Raw genomic sequence first — 20,190 nt, 5'->3', positions numbered from 1 at the left:
GTGTGGCCACCAGGCGTCGCCAAAGCGGGAGAGCCTGCCACCGACCGAGGATGTGGCTAGATGAGGCCGAGAGTCATGAGGAGGCCGTCTTGGAGGCAGTGCCTCCTGCGGCCTTTTGGGGGCGTGACTTGGACCGCCACGCATAGGAGTTCCTCTGGCCTTTCTCCGGCCGGTTGGACGAAGAGGATTGGGACTTGGCGGAGGGACGAAAGGACCGAAACCTCGATTGGATTTTTCTCTGCTGAGGTCTCCTAGGTTTGGACTGGGGTAAGGAGGAGTCCTTTCCCGAGGATTCCTTAATAATCTCATCCAACCGTTCGCCAAACAAACGGTCGCCAGAAAAAGGCAAACCAGTTAAGAACCTTTTGGAAGCAGAGTCTGCTTTCCATTCGCGCAGCCACATGGCCGTGCGGACTGCCACGGAGTTAGCGGATGATACAGCCGTACGGCTAGCGGAGTCCAGGACGGCGTTCATGGCGTAGGACGAAAATGCTGATGCCTGAGAGGTCAAGGAAGAAACATGTGGAGCAGAATTCCGCGTGACAGCATTAATCTCAGTCAGACATGCCGAGATTGCTTGGAGAGCCCACACGGCCGCAAAGGCCGGGGCGAAAGACGCGCCCGTGGCCTCATAAATAGACTTCACCAAGAGCTCTATCTGTCTGTCAGTGGCATCCTTCAGGGATGAGCCATCGGCAACAGACACAACGGACCTAGCAGCCAATCTAGAGACTGGAGGATCCACCTTGGGAGAATGTGCCCAGCCCTTAACGACTTCAGGTGGAAAGGGATAACGCGTGTCAGTGAGCCGTTTAGCAAAGCGCTTGTCCGGAACCGCTCTGGGCTTCTGGACAGCGTCCCTGAAGTTAGAGTGATCAAAAAACGTATTGCGCGTACGTTTGGGGAATCGAAATTGGTGTTTCTCCTGCTGAGAAGCCGACTCCTCTGCAGGAGGCGGCGGTGGTGAGAGATCCAACACCTGGTTGATGGACGAGATAAGATCATTTACTAAGGCGTCCCCCTCAGGGGTATCAAGGTTAAGGGCGAAGTCAGGGTCAGAGCCCTGAGCTCCCACGTCCGCCTCGTCGTCCTGAGAGTCCTCAAGCTGGGATCCAGAGCAGCGTGAGGAGGCCGGGGAAGAGTCCCAGCGAGGCCGCTTAGCCGGTCTGGGGCTGCGGTCCGGGCAGGAGTCCTCCGCCTGGGGCCTAGGGGCTATCCTGGGAGCGCGCTGCGGCGCGGACCGAGAAGGGCCTGGAGGAGACAGACTAACAGGGGCCGGGGCCTGTGAAGGGCCCGGTCTGGACTGCAAAGCCTTCAAAACTGAGGAGCCCGTGATCCACGGGAGGGTGTATAGGCAGAGGGGAGGGGTTACACTTTTTTTAAAAGTGTAATACTTTGTGTGGCCTCCAGAGGAAGAAGCTGTACACCCAATTGTCTGGGTCTCCCAATGGAGCGACAAAGAAATATAAGAATAATAAGAAACCTGTGTAGTGTTCAAAGTAATAATGACAGTTTTGGGTGGAGGAGCGAGCAGTGGTCTAGTGGCAGTATGGTAAGCACTTCATTATGATATGGTCGCACAACATTAACAATAAAGAAGCCACAGCCAGTGATTGAGAAGAATCTGTGACTTCTCTGACTTTAGTGGTCAGTACTCACCTGGATAGCCATATGTAGTAATCTCCTCTTTACACCGCTCATCACTTCTCACATATGTCTCTGTAGTATTAATATGGGTCAGATCTTTACCCTGAAACAGACAGATGGAAAAGTCACATCTATGATCAGCTCTAATCCTGCCATCTCCACAGTTCTCATTACACAAGTATAAAACATATAATACTGGTGGAAAAAACAAGACTAAACACAAGACCTTCACAGCCATCTATATATCATCGGGAGATTTCATGACACCTTCTCTCCATCTACCTGATGATCCTGAGGAACATTGGGGTTTTCACGTTTACAGTCCTGTGGACGAAAAGGACCTGTACATCTCTCTCGTGTTGTCCTTTTACTGGATGGAACTAGAAGAAACACATACAGGGACTGAATTCATTTTTTACATACAGATAATTGTAGTTTGTGTGCATTTAGTCCTGTCTATTACCTGGTGATGTGGGGGGCTTTGGAACCTCCAACATGATGTCCGCGTACAGATCTTTGTGTTTTTCTAAATACTCCCACTCCTCCATGGAGAAATAGACGGTGACGTCCTGACACCTTATAGGAACCTGACACATACAATAATACCGTCATCCACCGATCCCTTCATAGCGTTGCTGTATAATGTCCCAGCATTCCCAGCAGTGTCACCTCTCCAGTCAGCAGCTCAATCATCTTGTAGATGACAACAAGGATCTTCTGGTCATTGATGTCCTCATGTATCAGGTGGTGAGGTGAAGGCCCCGTGATTAGGCTCAGGAGTCGTCCCCATCCCTCAGCCTGACAGCGCTCACTAGAAGTCTTCTTCACTAATATGTAGTCCTGTTTTTGGAGAGACACATTAATAAATCTCACTACAGACATTTCCAAAGTCCTCACCTCTCCAGTTCTGTCCATCTGTTATTCCCATAGATAAGAATGATGTAATGTGACATCAGAATCTCTTACCTCTCCAGTAAGCCGGAAGAGGATCTCTAGGGTGAGGTGTAATATCCTCTCCACCATCTTGTCCCTGTCTATATCCATCCTTGATGGGTCAATAATGAAAATTCTCTTATGAAGAAGATCTTCACTGAGAGGAACCGATATTGTAGGGACCTGAATGAAGAGAAGATGAGGATTTAACATTATAATGATCCCATGTAATAAAACAAATGTTGGACAGGAACAATAATTGAATATCTTGCTAAAACAGCTCCTCCATGCTCTCAATCACTGCTATGTTAATTACTGCTTCAGAGATTGAGTCGTTTTATGGATCACATTTATCGATACTAACCATGAAATACATACACTGGCAATCTGGCAATGGCCGCCATGTCTGGCATACTTCCCAGCTAGTTAGATCCTACCGGATGTGGGCTCTAATACAGTGAGGAAAATAATTATGTGATACACTGCTGATTTTGCAAGTTAGCCCACCTACATAGAATGGAGAGGTCTGTAATTTTTATCATAGGTAACTTCATCTGTAAAATAATAAAAATCCAGAAAACCATATTGTATGATTTTTAAACAATTAATTAGCATTTTATTGCATGAAATAAGTATTTGATACAATAGAAGAAAAGAACTTAATACTTGGTAGAAACCTTTGTTTACAATTACAGAGGTCAGACATTTCCTGTAGTTCCTGACCAAGTTTGCTCACACTGCAGCAGGGATTTTGGCCTATTCCTCCATATAGATCTCCAGATCTTTCAGATTTCGGGTACCATTGAATTTCAGCTCCTCCAAAGATTTTCTATTGGGTTCAGGTCTGGAGACTGGCTAGGCCACTCCAGGATCTTAAAATGCTTCTTATGGAGTCACTCCTCAGTTGCCCTGGCTGTGTATTTCGGATCATTGTCCTGCCTGAAGACCCAGTCATGACCCATATTCAATGCTCTTACTGAGGGAAGGAGGTTGTTGGCCAAAATCTCGAGATACAGGACCCCATCCATCCTCTCTTCAATATGATGCAGTCGTCCTGTCCCCTTTTTTAGAAAAGCACACCAAAAGTATTATGTTTCCACCCCATGCTTGACGATTGGGATGGTGTTCTTGAGGTTGTACTCATCATTTTTCTTCCACCAAAAACGGCAAGTGGAGTTGCTACCAAAAAGTTCTATTTTAGTCTCATCTGACCACATGACCTTCTCCCATACCTCCTCTGGATCATCTAGATGGACATTAGCGAACTTCAAACAGGCCTGGATATATGTTGGCATGCCTTGCACAAATTTAATCCATGACAGCAGAGTGTGTTACTAACAGTAATCTTTGAGACTGTATTCCAGGCTCTCTTCAGATCATTGACCAGGACCTTGCATGTAGTCCTGGGCTGATTCCTGACCTTCCTCAGAATCATCCTTACCCCTCAAGGTGGGATCTTGTATGGAGCCTACAATGAGTAAGATAACAGTCATCTTGTGTTTCTTCAATCTTTTAATAATTGTGCCAACAGTTGCTTTCTCACCAAGCTGCTTGCCTATTGTCCTGTAGCCTATCCCAGCCTTGTGCAGGGCTACAATTTTCTCCCTGGTGTCCTTAGACAGCTCTTTTGTGTTGGCCATGGTGAAGAGGTTGGAGTGTGATTGATTGTGTGTATTTTATACAGGAAACTGGTTCAAACAGGTGCAATTAATACAAGTAATGAGTGCAGAGTATGAGCTTCTTAAAGAAAAAAATAAGAGATCTGTGAGAGACAGAATTATTGCTGGTTAGTAGGTCATCAAATACTTAAAGGGGTGGTTCACTAGTTATTTTTCCAAGCCAGATCGATATAATGTTGAGAAACAATGATTCTCTCAAATACCTTATTTTGCCAATTGTGCCTGTGAGCGGCGCTATTGCGGTCCGCTCATCCCCTTCTCGTGATCCCCGTTCTTCGTGAGCTCCGATGTCCGGTGATGTCACATCAACTTCCAGTTGACCTTTTCACCGCTCGTCACAGCCCAGCATCGCTCCTGTTTGCGGCGATCTGCAGTGAATGAGAGAGCATGCGAGATGCTACACTGTGACGGTGGTCTGTGATGAGCGGTGAAACGCCGCCTACAGCTCAATTAGTGAGGGAGACTGGGGCCACCTCGGTGATGTCAGGTCAACTGGAAGTTGACGTGACATCACTGGATACCAGAGATCACAGAGCCCAGCGGGTCACGAGAAGGGGATGAGCGGATCGTAATAGCGCTGCTCACAGGCACTATTGGCAACACAAGGTATTTGAGAGAAGCCTTGTTTCTCAATGTTATATCAATATAATTCATGCAATAAAATGAAAATTAATTATTTAAAAATCATACAATTTGATTTTCTGGATTTGTTTTTTATTCTGTCACAGTTGAAGTTACCTACGATAATGATTACAGATCTCTCCATTCTTTGTAGGTGGGAAAACTTGAAAAATCGTCAGTGTATCAAATACTTATTTTCCCCATTGAAGGCTAGGTATCAGTCAAGCACTTTGGATAATAAACTACTACATAAGTTGTGCAGTGTATCATTTCAGCAACCAAAAGATCATATGTTCAAGTCCTCTCGAGGAACTAATTTATATGGTAGAGAAAGTAAATAAATAACGTCTAAGATATGTATGTGCATACGTCTTTTTCAGGTGGATATTCTCCATGTATTCACCTGATGAAGCGCCATAAGAAAGAACATAGTGCACAGCAATGTAAATGCAACCCGTACTATAAAACTATTTAGTTATTTATCTCCGACATTGAACTCTGTGAACACAAAGTGAAAAACAATCCCAGAATTATTCTGCCTGAATTGCCTTTGTCTCATATAGTGCAGCTTCTCTGTGAATGGTTCCCGAAAAACCGGGGACGAGCGACCGGATAATTATTTATTGTTTGGAAATAGCGGAGATTCAATTGTTCTTATGATCTTTGGAGATAAAAAAAATCCCCTTCTGGAATAAAATGACCCCAGAATGTCTACATTAGGGTTCATTCAGAAGACCGTTGCGTTTGTCCTGGTTAGTTCCTTTTTTTTTGCGGACCTACCTATCTGTTCAATATGTTTTGTGTAGGATCATATGGCACACGGAAGCACTTCCGTGTGCCATCAGTTCTTACAAAAAACACATTGGTGTCCGTATGTCCATTCCATTATCATGGAACATGTCCTATTCTGTTGCGCAAAGGCAGACCGTGACACAGTACAAGTCAATGAGTCCACAAAATCCCTGAAAGCCACATGAAAGAACTTCCGTGTGGCTTCCGTCTATCGGTGCCCCTGCAGTCTGTGTCCCACTCCCCCGCCACCCCCGCAGCGGCTCACAGAAGTGTGTGAGCAGCTGCGGGGATGACGAGCGCTGCCGTCAAGAGGTTATCAAAGTTTATTACCTGCGGTGATGAAATCCACTGAACTTGTGTCGTCAGCACTGGTAACTGAGTTCCATGCTCGCAGCAATGTCACCTCAGATCTCACGAGCGGCCCGAGGCTGTGACTAGCGGTGATGTTGTGGGCCGTTCGCAATACTTCGCGTGACAACACAGCAGTCATTCAACTCAGGGACAAGCGCTGACTTCATGAGTTCAGCAGAATTCATCACCGCAGGAAATGAACTGAGCTAACCTCATGACGTCAGCGCTTGTCATCCCTTGTGGTGACCTGGCCTGACCTCATGATATTAGCTCAGGTCACTGCACTGCTTTCCCAGCCAATGAGGAACATTTTGTTCTTCATTGACTGGGACAGTGAGTATGGATTGTCGCGGGAACCCCTTATTGGATTACGTTGAATCCATATTTGTTTTTTCCTGTCAATAAATTGGTGATAGAGGGAATGTGTTGGGGAGTGTTTTCAAATAAAAGTTTGTCGTCTATTTTTTTTTTATTACTGACTGGGTTAGTGATGTTGGGTATCTGATAGACGCCATAACATCACTAATGCCAGGACTTGATGCCAGGTGAAATTACACAGCCGGTATCAACCTCATATATTACCCCATTTGCTACTGCACCAGGGCAACGGGATGAGCTGGTGCAAAGCATCTAATGGATGCGCCACTTCTGGGGCGTTTGGTGATCCAATTTGGGGGAACCCCACGTGTTTTTTTTAAATTATTTTTTGGCTAAGTACAAGGCTAAACACCCTTTAGTGCCACGTGAAAAGCAGTAAAGGGTGCAAGATTACAAAATGCAGGGGCGTGGGACATTATATATGTCTTTCTCATCTATCCAGCTATCTTTCTAGCTTTTGAATGTAACCTGGATGGCACACGGACCGTATGCGGAACGGATGCGGATGTTACACGGATGCATCCATGGAAAAACAGGACCGATTTTTGCGGGCCGCAAAAACGGGACAGTTGTGTTAATGTACCCTTACAGTGTACAGACCGCAGATAATGGCCCCTCATACATCTATAGCCCCTCCCAATGTGCCAGACTGGGGAAACTGCTCCAGGAGGTCGGGGCTGGGTCCTGGTTCCTGTGTGTAGAGGACAGGACATTACTGTGGGAACTTTAGGCTATGTGCGCACGTTGCGTACTGGCCCAGCAGAAATTTCTGCAGCGATTTAAAGAGCACACGTGCGCTTCAAATCGCTGCAGAAACAGTCCGTAATGAAAAGAAAAAAAAAAAAAAAGCCGATTTCATGCGCTGACTGCAGCTCCTCCCATAGACAGGGCGGGGGATGCAGGCAGAGCGCAGGAAAGAAGTGACATGTCACTTCTTAGAACGCGCGCTTCAGGCAGCAGCCGAAGCGCTGCGCTCTAATACGCCACGTGCGCACGCCCCCTGCATAATCTTCATAGATTATGCTGGGGACACAGGACGCATGCAGTTACGCAACGTGCGCACATAGCCTTACACTGTGCGGGGCCAATAAGGAACCCGGTACTATGCGAGCAAAATGTGTTTCCGCACTTCCTGCCTTTCATGGTTGGGTTATCGGTATCTATCAGAGGAAAAGATATAATGTTCTGGCAAGAAAAACATTGCAATAATCCCAGAGCTGAAGGGGTTAATGCCCACTACGCTCAGTAACGGGGACTCTCCACATACCTCCTCCTGCAGAGTCGCACACTAGATATATGGTAAAAGCTAGAATGTATGGGCTCCTTCCAGGTATGACGTCATTCCTGTCACATGATAGGGGCGTGTTCAAAATGCAGCCGGATGTTTCCAGACCGAATTAACATTATTTTTGCTTACAGGACCTGTGATGATGTCACATGGAGGGGAGGAGTCAGGGGTCACATGATCAGCTTCTCAGTGTATGCAGGACTCTGCTGTGCTGGTTGTCATGGTGCTGGATGAGGGGAAGGTTATGTGTGGGGTCAGGAGGGGTTTACAGTGTGGATGTAGCAGAGCCGTGTGTGTACGAGGTGTATGGAGCGGAGCCGTGTGTGTACGAGGTGTACAGAGCAGAGCCGTGTGTATACGAGGTGTACGGAGCGGAGCCGTGTGTGTACGAGGTGTACGGAGCGGAGCCTTGTGTGTCCAAGATGTACGGAGCAGAGCCGTGTGTGTACGAGGTGTACGGAGCAGAGCCGTGTGTGTACGAGGTGTACGGAGCAGAGCCGTGTGTGTACGAGGTGTACGGAGCAGAGCCGTGTGTGTACGAGGTGTACGGAGCGGAGCCTTGTGTGTCCAAGATGTACGGAGCAGAGCCGTGTGTGTACGAGGTGTACGGAGCAGAGCTGTGTGTGTACGAGGTGTACGGTGCAGAGCCGTGTGTGTACGAGGTGTACGGAGCGGAGCCGTGTGTGTACGAGGTGTACGGAGCAGAGCCGTGTGTGTACGAGGTGTACGGAGCGGAGCCTTGTGTGTCCAAGATGTACGGAGCAGAGCCGTGTATGTGCGAGGTGTACGGAGCAGAGCCGTGTGTGTACGAGGTGTACGGAGCAGAGCCGTGTGTGTACGAGGTGTACGGAGCAGAGCCGTGTGTGTACGAGGTGTACGGAGCGGAGCCGTGTGTGTACGAGGTGTACGGAGCGGAGCCTTGTGTGTCCAAGATGTACGGAGCAGAGCTGTGTGTGTACGAGGTGTACGGAGCAGAGCTGTGTGTGTACGAGGTGTACGGAGCAGAGCTGTGTGTGTCCAAGATGTATGGAGCGGAGCCATGTGTGTCCAATATGTATGGAGCGGAGCCATGTGTGTCCAATATGTATGGAGCGGAGCCATGTGTGTCCAAGATGTACGGAGCGGAGCCATGTGTGTCCAAGATGTACGGAGCGGAGCCATGTGTGTCCAAGATGTACGGATCGGAGCCGTGTGTGTACAAGGTGTACGGAGCGGAGCCATGTGTGTACGAGGTGTATGGAGCGGAGCCGTGTGTGTCCAAGATGTACGGAGCGGAGCCGTGTGTGTCCAAGATGTATGGAGCGGAGCCGTGTGTGTACGGAGTGGAGCCGTGAGTGTACGAGGTGTACGGAGCCGAGCCGTGTGTGTACAAGATGTACGGAGTGGAGCCGTGTATGTACGATGTGTACGGAGCTGATCCGTGTGTGTACGAAGTGTACGGAGCTGAGCCGTGTGTGTACGAAGTGTACGGAGCTGAGCCGTGTGTGTACGAAGTGTACGGAGCTGAGCCGTGTGTGTACGAAGTGTACGGAGCTGAGCCGTGTGTGTACGAAGTGTACGGAGCGGAGCCGTGTGTGTACGAGGTGTACGGAGCGGAGCCGTGTGTGTACGAAGTGTACGGAGCGGAGCCGTGTGTGTACGAAGTGTACGGAGCGGAGCCGTGTGTGTACGAAGTGTACGGAGCGGAGCCGTGTGTGTACGAGGTGTACGGAGCGGAGCCGTGTGTGTACGAGGTGTACGGAGCGGAGCCGTGTGTGTACAAGATGTACGGAGTGGAGCTGTGTGTTTACGGAGCTGAGCCGTGTGTGTACGAGGTGTACGGAGCTGAGCCGTGTGTGTACGAGGTGTACGGAGCGGAGCCGTGTGTGTACGAGGTGTACGGAGCGGAGCCGTGTGTGTACGAGGTGTACGGAGCGGAGCCGTGTGTGTACGAGGTGTACGGAGCGGAGCCGTGTGTGTACGAGGTGTACGGAGCGGAGCCGTGTGTGTACGAGGTGTACGGAGCGGAGCCGTGTGTGTACGAGGTGTACAGAGCGGAGCCGTGTGTGTACAAGATGTACGGAGCGGAGCCGTGTGTGTACGAGGTGTACGGAGCGGAGCCGTGTGTGTACGAGGTGTACGGAGCGGAGCCGTGTGTGTACGAGGTGTACGGAGCGGAGCCGTGTGTGTACGAGGTGTACGGAGCGGAGCCGTGTGTGTACAAGATGTACGGAGCAGAGCCGTGTGTGTACGAGGTGTACGGAGCAGAGCCGTGTGTGTCCAAGATGTATGGAGCGGAGCCATGTGTGTCCAATATGTATGGAGCGGAGCCATGTGTGTCCAATATGTATGGAGCGGAGCCATGTGTGTCCAAGATGTACGGAGCGGAGCCATGTGTGTCCAAGATGTACGGAGCGGAGCCATGTGTGTCCAAGATGTACGGATCGGAGCCGTGTGTGTACAAGGTGTACGGAGCGGAGCCATGTGTGTACGAGGTGTATGGAGCGGAGCCGTGTGTGTCCAAGATGTACGGAGCGGAGCCGTGTGTGTCCAAGATGTATGGAGCGGAGCCGTGTGTGTACGGAGTGGAGCCGTGAGTGTACGAGGTGTACGGAGCCGAGCCGTGTGTGTACAAGATGTACGGAGTGGAGCCGTGTATGTACGATGTGTACGGAGCTGATCCGTGTGTGTACGAAGTGTACGGAGCTGAGCCGTGTGTGTACGAAGTGTACGGAGCTGAGCCGTGTGTGTACGAAGTGTACGGAGCGGAGCCGTGTGTGTACGAGGTGTACGGAGCGGAGCCGTGTGTGTACGAAGTGTACGGAGCGGAGCCGTGTGTGTACGAAGTGTACGGAGCGGAGCCGTGTGTGTACGAAGTGTACGGAGCGGAGCCGTGTGTGTACGAGGTGTACGGAGCGGAGCCGTGTGTGTACGAGGTGTACGGAGCGGAGCCGTGTGTGTACAAGATGTACGGAGTGGAGCTGTGTGTTTACGGAGCTGAGCCGTGTGTGTACGAGGTGTACGGAGCTGAGCCGTGTGTGTACGAGGTGTACGGAGCTGAGCCGTGTGTGTACGAGGTGTACGGAGCGGAGCCGTGTGTGTACGAGGTGTACGGAGCGGAGCCGTGTGTGTACGAGGTGTACGGAGCGGAGCCGTGTGTGTACGAGGTGTACGGAGCGGAGCCGTGTGTGTACGAGGTGTACGGAGCGGAGCCGTGTGTGTACGAGGTGTACAGAGCGGAGCCGTGTGTGTACAAGATGTACGGAGCGGAGCCGTGTGTGTACGAGGTGTACGGAGCGGAGCCGTGTGTGTACGAGGTGTACGGAGCGGAGCCGTGTGTGTACGAGGTGTACGGAGCGGAGCCGTGTGTGTACGAGGTGTACGGAGCGGAGCCGTGTGTGTACAAGATGTACGGAGCAGAGCCGTGTGTGTACGAGGTGTACGGAGCAAAGCCGTGTGTATACTATGGAATTAATAGCGCTATATATATAAATGAATAAAAAATTATAATTATATACGGAATATAGTTGTGTATGTACGACATGTACGGAGCGGAGCCACATGTGTATGACGTATGCAGAGCGCTCCATGTGTGTAAGACATGTAGGAAGCGGAGCCGTGTGTGTGTGAGTGAAGGAAGGTGCAGACGCTGGGCCATTAGGGCTGTGCACTCCTTCTCCAGAGAGAGCCAAGTCTTGTAGACTGCTTCGGGCGGGGTGTGTGACACTTGCTGTACTCTTCAGGGCAGCGTCCATCACCCCTCAGCCATTCGCCATCTTGGATGTTTCAGATAGACACAAGACACCGGAGAACTCTTGGCAACTTAACTGTAAACATTTACTTAACTCTTCCACTTTCACGATCGACATGGCCACACTTATACAATTCTTCTGCCACTGTTTGCCAGGGGTACTCAGTCTGGCCTATCCCACTTCCTGAGACCTAGTCTTCCAGCTGCCGAGTCTAAGCTTCTGCTTCCCTCCTGTTCTTCTCTTCATGGCTACCTGTGGTCCAATCACTGCCTCTGATGGCTTCTAGTCCCTCGACTTCCCTAAGCCCTTACCAAAGAACTGTCTGTCTTCAGGAAGTCTAGTCCCTGCACTTTTCTAAGCTCGTCCTGAGGTGAGCCGTAAGCTCCAGACCCTTGGAAGATGCCTCCAGGTTTATAGTTATTACAGCACAATACACTTACAATTGACTTTACCAGGCTTCAGCTCTATGCGGCATCGGCCGCTACACAGTCTCAATTCTGCTACCTCGGGGAACCGCATTCTCCCGCAGAAGCATAGTCTGTGGAAAACACACGACATAATACACATAAGACTCAGTAGGAGTGGGGGCAACATGACCACCTTCTACATGTGTACGAGGTGTACGGAGTGGAGCTGTATGTATTCGACGTGTACGGAGTTGAGCCGTGTGTAAGACGTGTACAGAGCGGGGCTGCATGTGTACGAGGTATACGGAGTGGAGCTGCATGTATTCGACGTGTACGGAGTTGAGCCGTGTGTGTAAGACGTGTTCGGAGCGGGGCTGCGTGTGTACGAGGTTTACGGAGTGAGGCTGCATGTATTCAACATGTACGGCGCGGGGCTGTGTGTGTCCGAGGTGTATGTAACGGAGCCGTGTGTGTAAGACGTGTTCGGAGTGGAGCTGTGTGTGTAAGATGTGTACGGAGTGGAGCAGTGTGTGTATGACGTGTACGTAACGGAGCCGTTTGTGTAAGACATGTATGGAGCAAGGCTGTGTGTGTGGAGCGGAGCCATGTGTTTAGGAGGTGTATGTAACAGAGCTGAGTGTGTATGTGGTGTATGGAACAAAGCTGCTTGTGTGCAACATACATGGAGTGGAGCCGCATGTGTGCGACACTGTGTACACACCAGCCAGGCACTTGGACAATTGGCAAGTATCATGCAAATTTCATATTCTAATGAACAAAAGACACTTGTGTCCCACATCTCAGCCAGTCTGTGGGGTCATAACTTTTCCAGCACTGTTCATCTCTAATATGGAAGTAACCAGTGCCGAAATACTCCATAATGTTTTATTTGTGGAGATGAGCAGATTGATCCGTGGAGGATCAACTTTGAGTTGAATTTACTGAAACTCCAAGGTTCCCACAAACTCAAACACCCTTTGATTTGCGAGTATCAACCAATACAGAAAAAATGCCCTACACTATGTGAGGCCCCCTTCACACGTGCGTGTAAATCACGTACGTGTTATGCGTACCGTATTTCATGTCTGTGTTGCGTTTTTAACGTCCGTTTTCTGGCTCCGTGTGTGATGCGTGTGTCATCCGTATGTCCGTATGAGATGTGTGTGTGTCCGTGTTTGTAGTCCATATGTAATCTGTATTCCATCCGTATGCCATCCGTTTTGCTAGTACGTGTAGCTGGAAAAAGTCATGTAATGAATGGGATAATATGTTGCTGGTGTGTTCAATTCACTCACCCTCACTGTGTCCTGCAAGATAAATGCGTTTTCCTAGGAACCTTTTCTTATCACATGCACCTGTTCCAAAATGATACAATCATTGCCATATTTGCAAAAAACGGACACAGACCATACAGAGATGCATCCGTGTCACGTACGTGTGCTCACGGACCCATTGAGTGTAATGGGTGCGTGTGTGCGTGTTCCATTAGAAAAACGGACCTGCTTCCGTGTTTAACGCACAAACAAACTTATCACGCACATGGACACACGCTCCGTATGGAAAAACTAACATGTAAGTCAGTACATTGATTAACATTGGAGTACGTGTGCTCGTGTCTCCAGTACGTGCAGGAACGGACCTAACACGTATCGGAGGCACGTGCATGTGAAGGGGGCCTGACACATAGCTAAAGACTCACAGATGTTAAAAATATACTCTTAAATATATTTTTCTTCAAATACGTAAAGGCGCATGAAAGAAAGAACTTCAAAAATGTAAAAAATAAGTGTATTTTATCTATTTAAAAATGGTTGCCAGGGTTCAGTTACAGAAAGGAAAAATAATATACTTCATTAGCTTACAGAAAAAGAGTTCATTTAGTCCATACTGATCAATAGAAAATCTTCATCCATCTCTCCTTGGATTCTGAATGGCAAGGCAGCATGTGTTCATCTTACAGCCTGGGAGCCTTCTGGGACAGCTGACAACGTGCAGGAGCCGCAATAGCCCCCTCCATCGTGTGTTATATGACAACTGTCCAGTCCATATAGGGAAATTACTGCTGGACGCATGTCACATGGTGTAATCTCTAGAAGCTTCCAAAAGAATATATATACATCCTTCCATATCAGCACTTATGTAAATTCAATATGGATATTTTAATATTTATTCCTTATAAGAACTTTATTAATAAACTATGCCCTCCAACATAAACAGAACTGTGAACATATATGTCCTACTATCAAATATTTGATAACTAGATGTATTAATTTTAATGTTTTTAACAACAGAGCAGGCTAATGACACCAGGCGTGGATAATAGAAATAATTTCTATTTATGTAGCGCCAACATAATCCGCGGCACTTTACAATTCAGCAGGTACTTGTACCGACAATATAGACTTAGCTGAGTAAACCCATAATTTAACAGATAGCAGACATGATGAGGAAATAGGTGAGACACAAAGGGTAAATGGTGCTTGTATTGTCTGGTCCGGCCATCAATATAATAAATAGGGGATTCACATAACGCTGCATGAATCGGTCACTAGCCTGTATGTGCACAAGTTCAGATACAGAGGGCTATTAAATGAATGGAGTGTGTAAACAGATGATACAAGGGACCATATTTGGAAGAAAATTTTGTAAGGGCAAACGGCAATAGTTACATAGGTGAGGTGATAGTCCAGGCTAAAGAAATGTGTTTTTAGGGCACACTTAAAACTGTGGGTAATGGAAATTAATTGAATTGTCATGGGTAGTGCATGCTAGAAAATTGGTACAGCTTTTGAGAAGTCTTGGAGACTGGAGCCTCTTAAATCTTAGCCCTCTTTCACACGTCCTTCTCTCCGGTACGTGTTTGGTCCGTTTCCTCACGTACCGGAGACACGGGCACACGTAGACCCATTTAAATCAATGGGTCTGCGCTCACGTGCGTGTTCTGCCATGGACCATGTGTACGTGTGGAGCATACGTGTGTCCGTGTGCTCCACACGTCAACATAGCAGTTTTTCTCCGGCATCACGGGTGTCACACGTAACGCAAACGGACCACACGGAGGTGTTCCGTGTGACACGCGCCGGAGAAAACACACGTGTTTGATAAAATAAAAAAAAAAACTTTACTCACCTTCTCCAGCCCTCCTGTCTCTGCCGCTGCTGTCACTTGCTTCCGACCGCCGCTCATTATGCTCATTTAATATTCACTTCACTGCGGCCGGAAGCTGCAGCAGCGGGGAGTCGGCAGGACAGGAGACCGAAGATCAGCACCACGGACAGCGACGCCATGGACTGGTGAGCAGAAAGTTCCCGTTCTCCATGTGTTTTCACGGATAACATACGGAGAACACACGTAGGCCATAAACACTGCTCACGGAGGGCAAAACGCACCTCTGACACGTCCGTCAAAAACGTGCGTAGTTTTTCACGAATGTGTGAAAGAGGCCTTAGGCACATTTAATTAACAGGTTCCTTTATTAGCAAGTTCCTGTCCGTCCATAAATTGTAGATTTGTTTAACCTAAAGAGGTATTAGTTTGTTAGGGACCCAACAATGAGAGGTCACCTTGGCATTGGCTGTTGGGCTCACATAAAACTGGCCATTTTTATGTGCCAAGTATCTCAATTTTATATGTTTTCCATAGCAGTCTATATTCCTATATTCACTGTTACACATATCTTATCACTACAGAGTACAACTGTCTCTTTGTTACTATGTTTCATGCTCAAAGTTCACCTGTTCACATTAGAAAGTCAGGAAATGCCATCAGTCTTTTTCATAGATTATAGCAGACCTGGCAAGGGGCGGCCCGCGGGCCACATCCGGCCCGCCTAGTTCAGGGCGTCCTTGCTGGCCGGTCACTGATGAGGGCAATCTGACCTGTTGTCCGGAGCACCAGGCTCCGGGAGGCCCGTGGTCAGATTGCCCTCATCACACGCTGCGTGCCGGGCAGGGAACAGAGGACAGATCCTGCAGCGCCGCACAGTGTAGGCAGCGGAACGCTGGAATCTCTCCTCTGTTCCCTGCCCGACACTTTTCTCTGTGACACACGCGCGCCCTGATATCGTCAGTACGGCGCGCGTGTGTCATTTGAAAAGTTCCCGCCCGGCAGGAGAAGAAGCTGCACCGGCGGGGGCCCGTACGGAGAGAAGCAGCGGCGGGGGCTCCTAGGAATACAGCATCGGCGCAGCCTGGGCATGTAAAAGAGAAGCCGCTCAGGGGGGGGCTCGTACGGAGGTGCCTGAGGAGGGGACAATAAGAAGAGACAGGTGAGTGGTTACTAGTAACCTGCGGGGACAATGGGGGGCGGGCGGGGTGAAGGGGGGTAATATTTGGGGTGTAGTGGTATAGTATATGGGAATGTAGTTTTACAGGTGTGGTATATGGGGGGGTGTAGTATATAGTGGTGTAGTTTTATAGGGGTGTAGTGGTGTAGTATAATACAGGTGTATATAGGGGTGTAGTATAATACTAAACCCCTATATACACCTGTATTATACTACACCCCTATGTACACCTGTATTATACTACACCCCTATATACACCTGTATTATACTACACCCCTATATACACCTGTATTATACTACACCCCTATATACACCTGTATTATACTACACCCCTATATACACCTGTGTCTTTCACTTGCATTTTGCTCCTTCCCCCTTATTCCCACTTGAAAACCCAATTCACACCATGTTCACTTACGCCCTCACAGTCTTTGCTCCACTCCTCCTCACTCTCCTTCGCTATCCCCAAACCCCAGCACTCTCCAAACAAATATTCATCTCCCCTTCCCTCTTACCTCCCCACCTGTCCTCATCTGCTGACCTGCTCCTAAACCGCAGATCGCTTCTAGTATCGCGCAGACCAGGCCGTCCACTCTCCTTCTCCCACCTGCTCTCCCTTTCTCTACTTCTCCTCGCTGCTGGCGACATATCTCCCAATCCTGGACCCCCACAGATGGGACACTCCTCTTTATCACCCCCCTACCGCTCCCCATCTAGTAGTAACTACCGCAACCTCTCCAACATAAAATCCATTCCCCTCTCTGCCACTCCGCAGCCCCCTCTCTCTGGAGCGCTCTGGAATGCCCGTTCCATCTGTAATAAACTGCACTTCATTCACGACCTCTTTATCTCTAGCAATCTATCCTTTCTGGCCCTCACCGAAACATGGCTGACACCATCCAACACTGCCTCCCCTGCTGCGCTGTGCTACGGCGGCCTCCACTTCACCCACACCCCTCGCCCTGGCAATAGACAGGGTGGAGGAGTGGGCCTCCTCCTTTCTAACAACTGCAGCTTCACCCCAATGCCACCTCTACCCTCCCTTGTCCTGCCTTCCTTTGAAGTGCACTCTGTCCGCATCTACTCTCCCTCCAACCTCCAAGTGGCCGTCATATACAGACCCCCGGGCCCAACCACTGCCTTTATCGACCAGTTCTCCGCCTGGCTTCTACACTTTCTCTCTGCTGACATCCCCACTATCATCATGGGTGACTTCAACATCCCCACTGACACCCGCCAGTCAGCGGCCTCCAAACTCCTCTCCCTCGCCTCATCTTTTGGTCTAACTCAGTTGTCCGCCTCTGCCACCCACAAAGATGGCCACACACTAGACCTTATCTTCACCCGTCTCTGCTCTCTATCTAACCTCACTACCTCCCCTCTCCCCTTATCTGACCACCATCTGCTGACCTTTTCAGCCCTGTCCTCCTCACCTGCCCCCCCTGTCCAGCACATATCACACCCCCGCAGAAACCTTGCACACATCAACATACACACCCTTTCTGACTCTATCCTACCGCTGTCCTCCATATCTTCACTCCACGACACAAACAGTGCCACCATTTTCTACAACGCCACTCTCACATCAGCTATTGATTCAGTCGCTCCTCTTGTGAACGGCAGAGCAAGACGAATCAATAGACAACCCTGGCACAACAGCCTCACTAAAAAACTATGGCAAGTGTCTAGAGCCGCAGAGCGGCGCTGGAAGAAAACGCACTCCCAGGAAGACTTCACCACATTCAAAAATGCAATTCACACATTTCGCTTGGCCCTTACCTCGGCTAAACAGAATTACTTCAAAAACCTCATATCCTCTTTAACACACAACCCCAAACAGCTATTTAACACTTTTACCTCCCTCCTTCGCCCACCGCTGCCCCCTCCAACCTCCCTCATCTCCGCAGAAGAATTTGCCACATATTTCAAAGAAAAGATCGACCAAACCAGACAAGTCTTTTCTGCTGAACCACCACAACCCCTTTATATAACAGACCACTGCCCCTCCCCCATAAACTTCCTCCCCACTATCACCGAAGGAGAGCTTGCACATCTTCTCTCAAAAGCGCACCTCACTACATGCGCACTTGACCCCATCCCATCCCACCTCCTCCCCAACCTCACCACTATCCTTATTCCCGCCTTATCCCATCTCTTCAACCTATCTCTAACAACTGGTACCTTCCCTTCTGCCTTTAAGCATGCAACAGTCACACCTATCCTAAAGAAACCTTCCCTCGACCCAACCTCTACTACCAGCTATCGACCCATATCGCTACTCCCACTTGCCTCAAAACTCCTGGAACAGCATGTCCATGCTGAACTTTCCTCCCACCTCTCCTCTAACTCTCTCTTTGACAACCTACAGTCCGGCTTCCGTCCACATCATTCCACTGAAACTGCCCTGACTAAAATCACAAATGACTTACTTACCGCCAAAGCTAACAACCACTTCTCTGTACTCCTACTTCTAGACCTATCCTCAGCCTTTGACACTGTTGACCACTCCCTGCTACTACAGATCCTCTCTTCCCTTGGTGTCAGAGACCTCGCTCTCTCTTGGATCTCTTCATACCTCTCCAACCGCACTTTTAGTGTCTCCCATTCCCACACAACCTCTTCATCCCGTTCTCTCTCTGTTGGTGTCCCTCAAGGCTCTGTCCTGGGACCCTTACTTTTTTCTATCTATACATTTGGCCTGGGACAACTCATAAAGTCCCATGGCTTCCAGTACCACCTATATGCTGATGACACTCAGATCTACCTCTCTGGTCCAGATGTCACATCTCTGCTGTCCAGAATCCCAGAGTGCCTATCTGCTATATCTTCCTTCTTTTCCTCTCGCTTCCTAAAGCTCAATATGGCCAAAACTGAACTGATCATCTTTCCTCCATCTCCCCTGCACTCTCCACCTGATCTATCCATTACAATTAATAACATCACGCTCTCCCCAGCACCCAAAGTTCGGTGCCTCGGAGTGACCTTTGACTCTGCCCTGTCCTTCATACCGCACATCCAATCCCTCACCACCTCCTGCCGTTTTCAACTCAAAAATATCTCCAGAATCCGCCCTTTTCTCAATCCCCAATCTACAAAAATTCTAGTGCACGCCCTCATAATCTCCCGCATCGACTACTGCAACATCCTCCTCTGTGGTCTCCCTGCTAACACACTCGCCCCTCTCCAGTCCATCCTTAACTCTGCTGCCCGACTGATCCACCTCTCTCCTCAATACCACCCCGCTTCTCCTCTCTGCAAGTCCCTCCACTGGCTCCCAATCTTCCACCGTATCCAATTCAAATTACTAACACTGACCTACAAAGCTATCCATAATCTGTCTCCTCCATATATCTCTGAACTAATCTCTCGCTACACTCCAAAACGTAACCTCCGGTCCTCCCAAGATCTCCTTCTATCCTCCTCTCTCATTCGCTCCTCATGCAACCGACTCCAAGACTTCTCCCGAGCATCCCCAGTCTCCTGGAACTCACTGCCTCAACACGTCAGACTATCTACTACACTCGCAAGCTTCAAACGGAACCTAAAGACTCATCTGTTCAGAAATGCCTATAACCTTCAATGACCTCACTGCTTCACCACCGTGCGGAGCTGCCGCCCCACCACCGTGCGGAGCTGCCGCCCCACCACCGTGCGGAGCTGCCGCCCCACCACCGTGCGGAGCTGCCGCCCCACCACCGTGCGGAGCTGCCGCCCCACCACCGTGCGGAGCTGCCGCCCCACCACCGTGCGGAGCTGCTGCCCCACCACCGTGCGGAGCTGCCGCCCCACCACCGTGCGGAGCTGCCGCCCCACCACCGTGCGGAGCTGCCGCCCCACCACCGTGCGGAGCTGCCGCCCCACCACCGTGCGGAGCTGCCGCCCCACCTACACCCCACCTACTGTCTCCTCCCCAAAATCCTTTAGGATGTAAGCCCGCAAGGGCAGGGCCCTCTTCCCCCTGTGCTAGTCTGTCTATTGTAACGTGTACATGTATTCTGTATGTAACCCCCTCATGTACAGCACCATGGAATCAATGGTGCTCTATAAATAAACAATAATAATAATAATAATAATAATA

At 49.4% G+C, this 20,190-nt stretch overlaps 1 protein-coding gene across 1 annotated transcript in view; it reads right to left on the bottom strand.

Moving 5' to 3' along the window:
• Positions 1 to 20,190, bottom strand: part of LOC142312908 (uncharacterized) — a 171,318-nt gene that overhangs the window by 116,806 nt on the left and 34,322 nt on the right. The window contains 1 exon segment of the mRNA XM_075351895.1: positions 18,847 to 18,856. Coding sequence (XP_075208010.1) covers positions 18,847 to 18,856 — 10 coding nt within the window.

This window comes from Anomaloglossus baeobatrachus, chromosome 5, assembly GCF_048569485.1.
Source record: "Anomaloglossus baeobatrachus isolate aAnoBae1 chromosome 5, aAnoBae1.hap1, whole genome shotgun sequence".
In the NCBI taxonomy this organism is placed as follows: domain Eukaryota; kingdom Metazoa; phylum Chordata; class Amphibia; order Anura; family Aromobatidae; genus Anomaloglossus; species Anomaloglossus baeobatrachus.
Note: the sequence above shows the minus strand (reverse complement) of the source record. Positions and strands in the feature narration are given on the sequence as shown.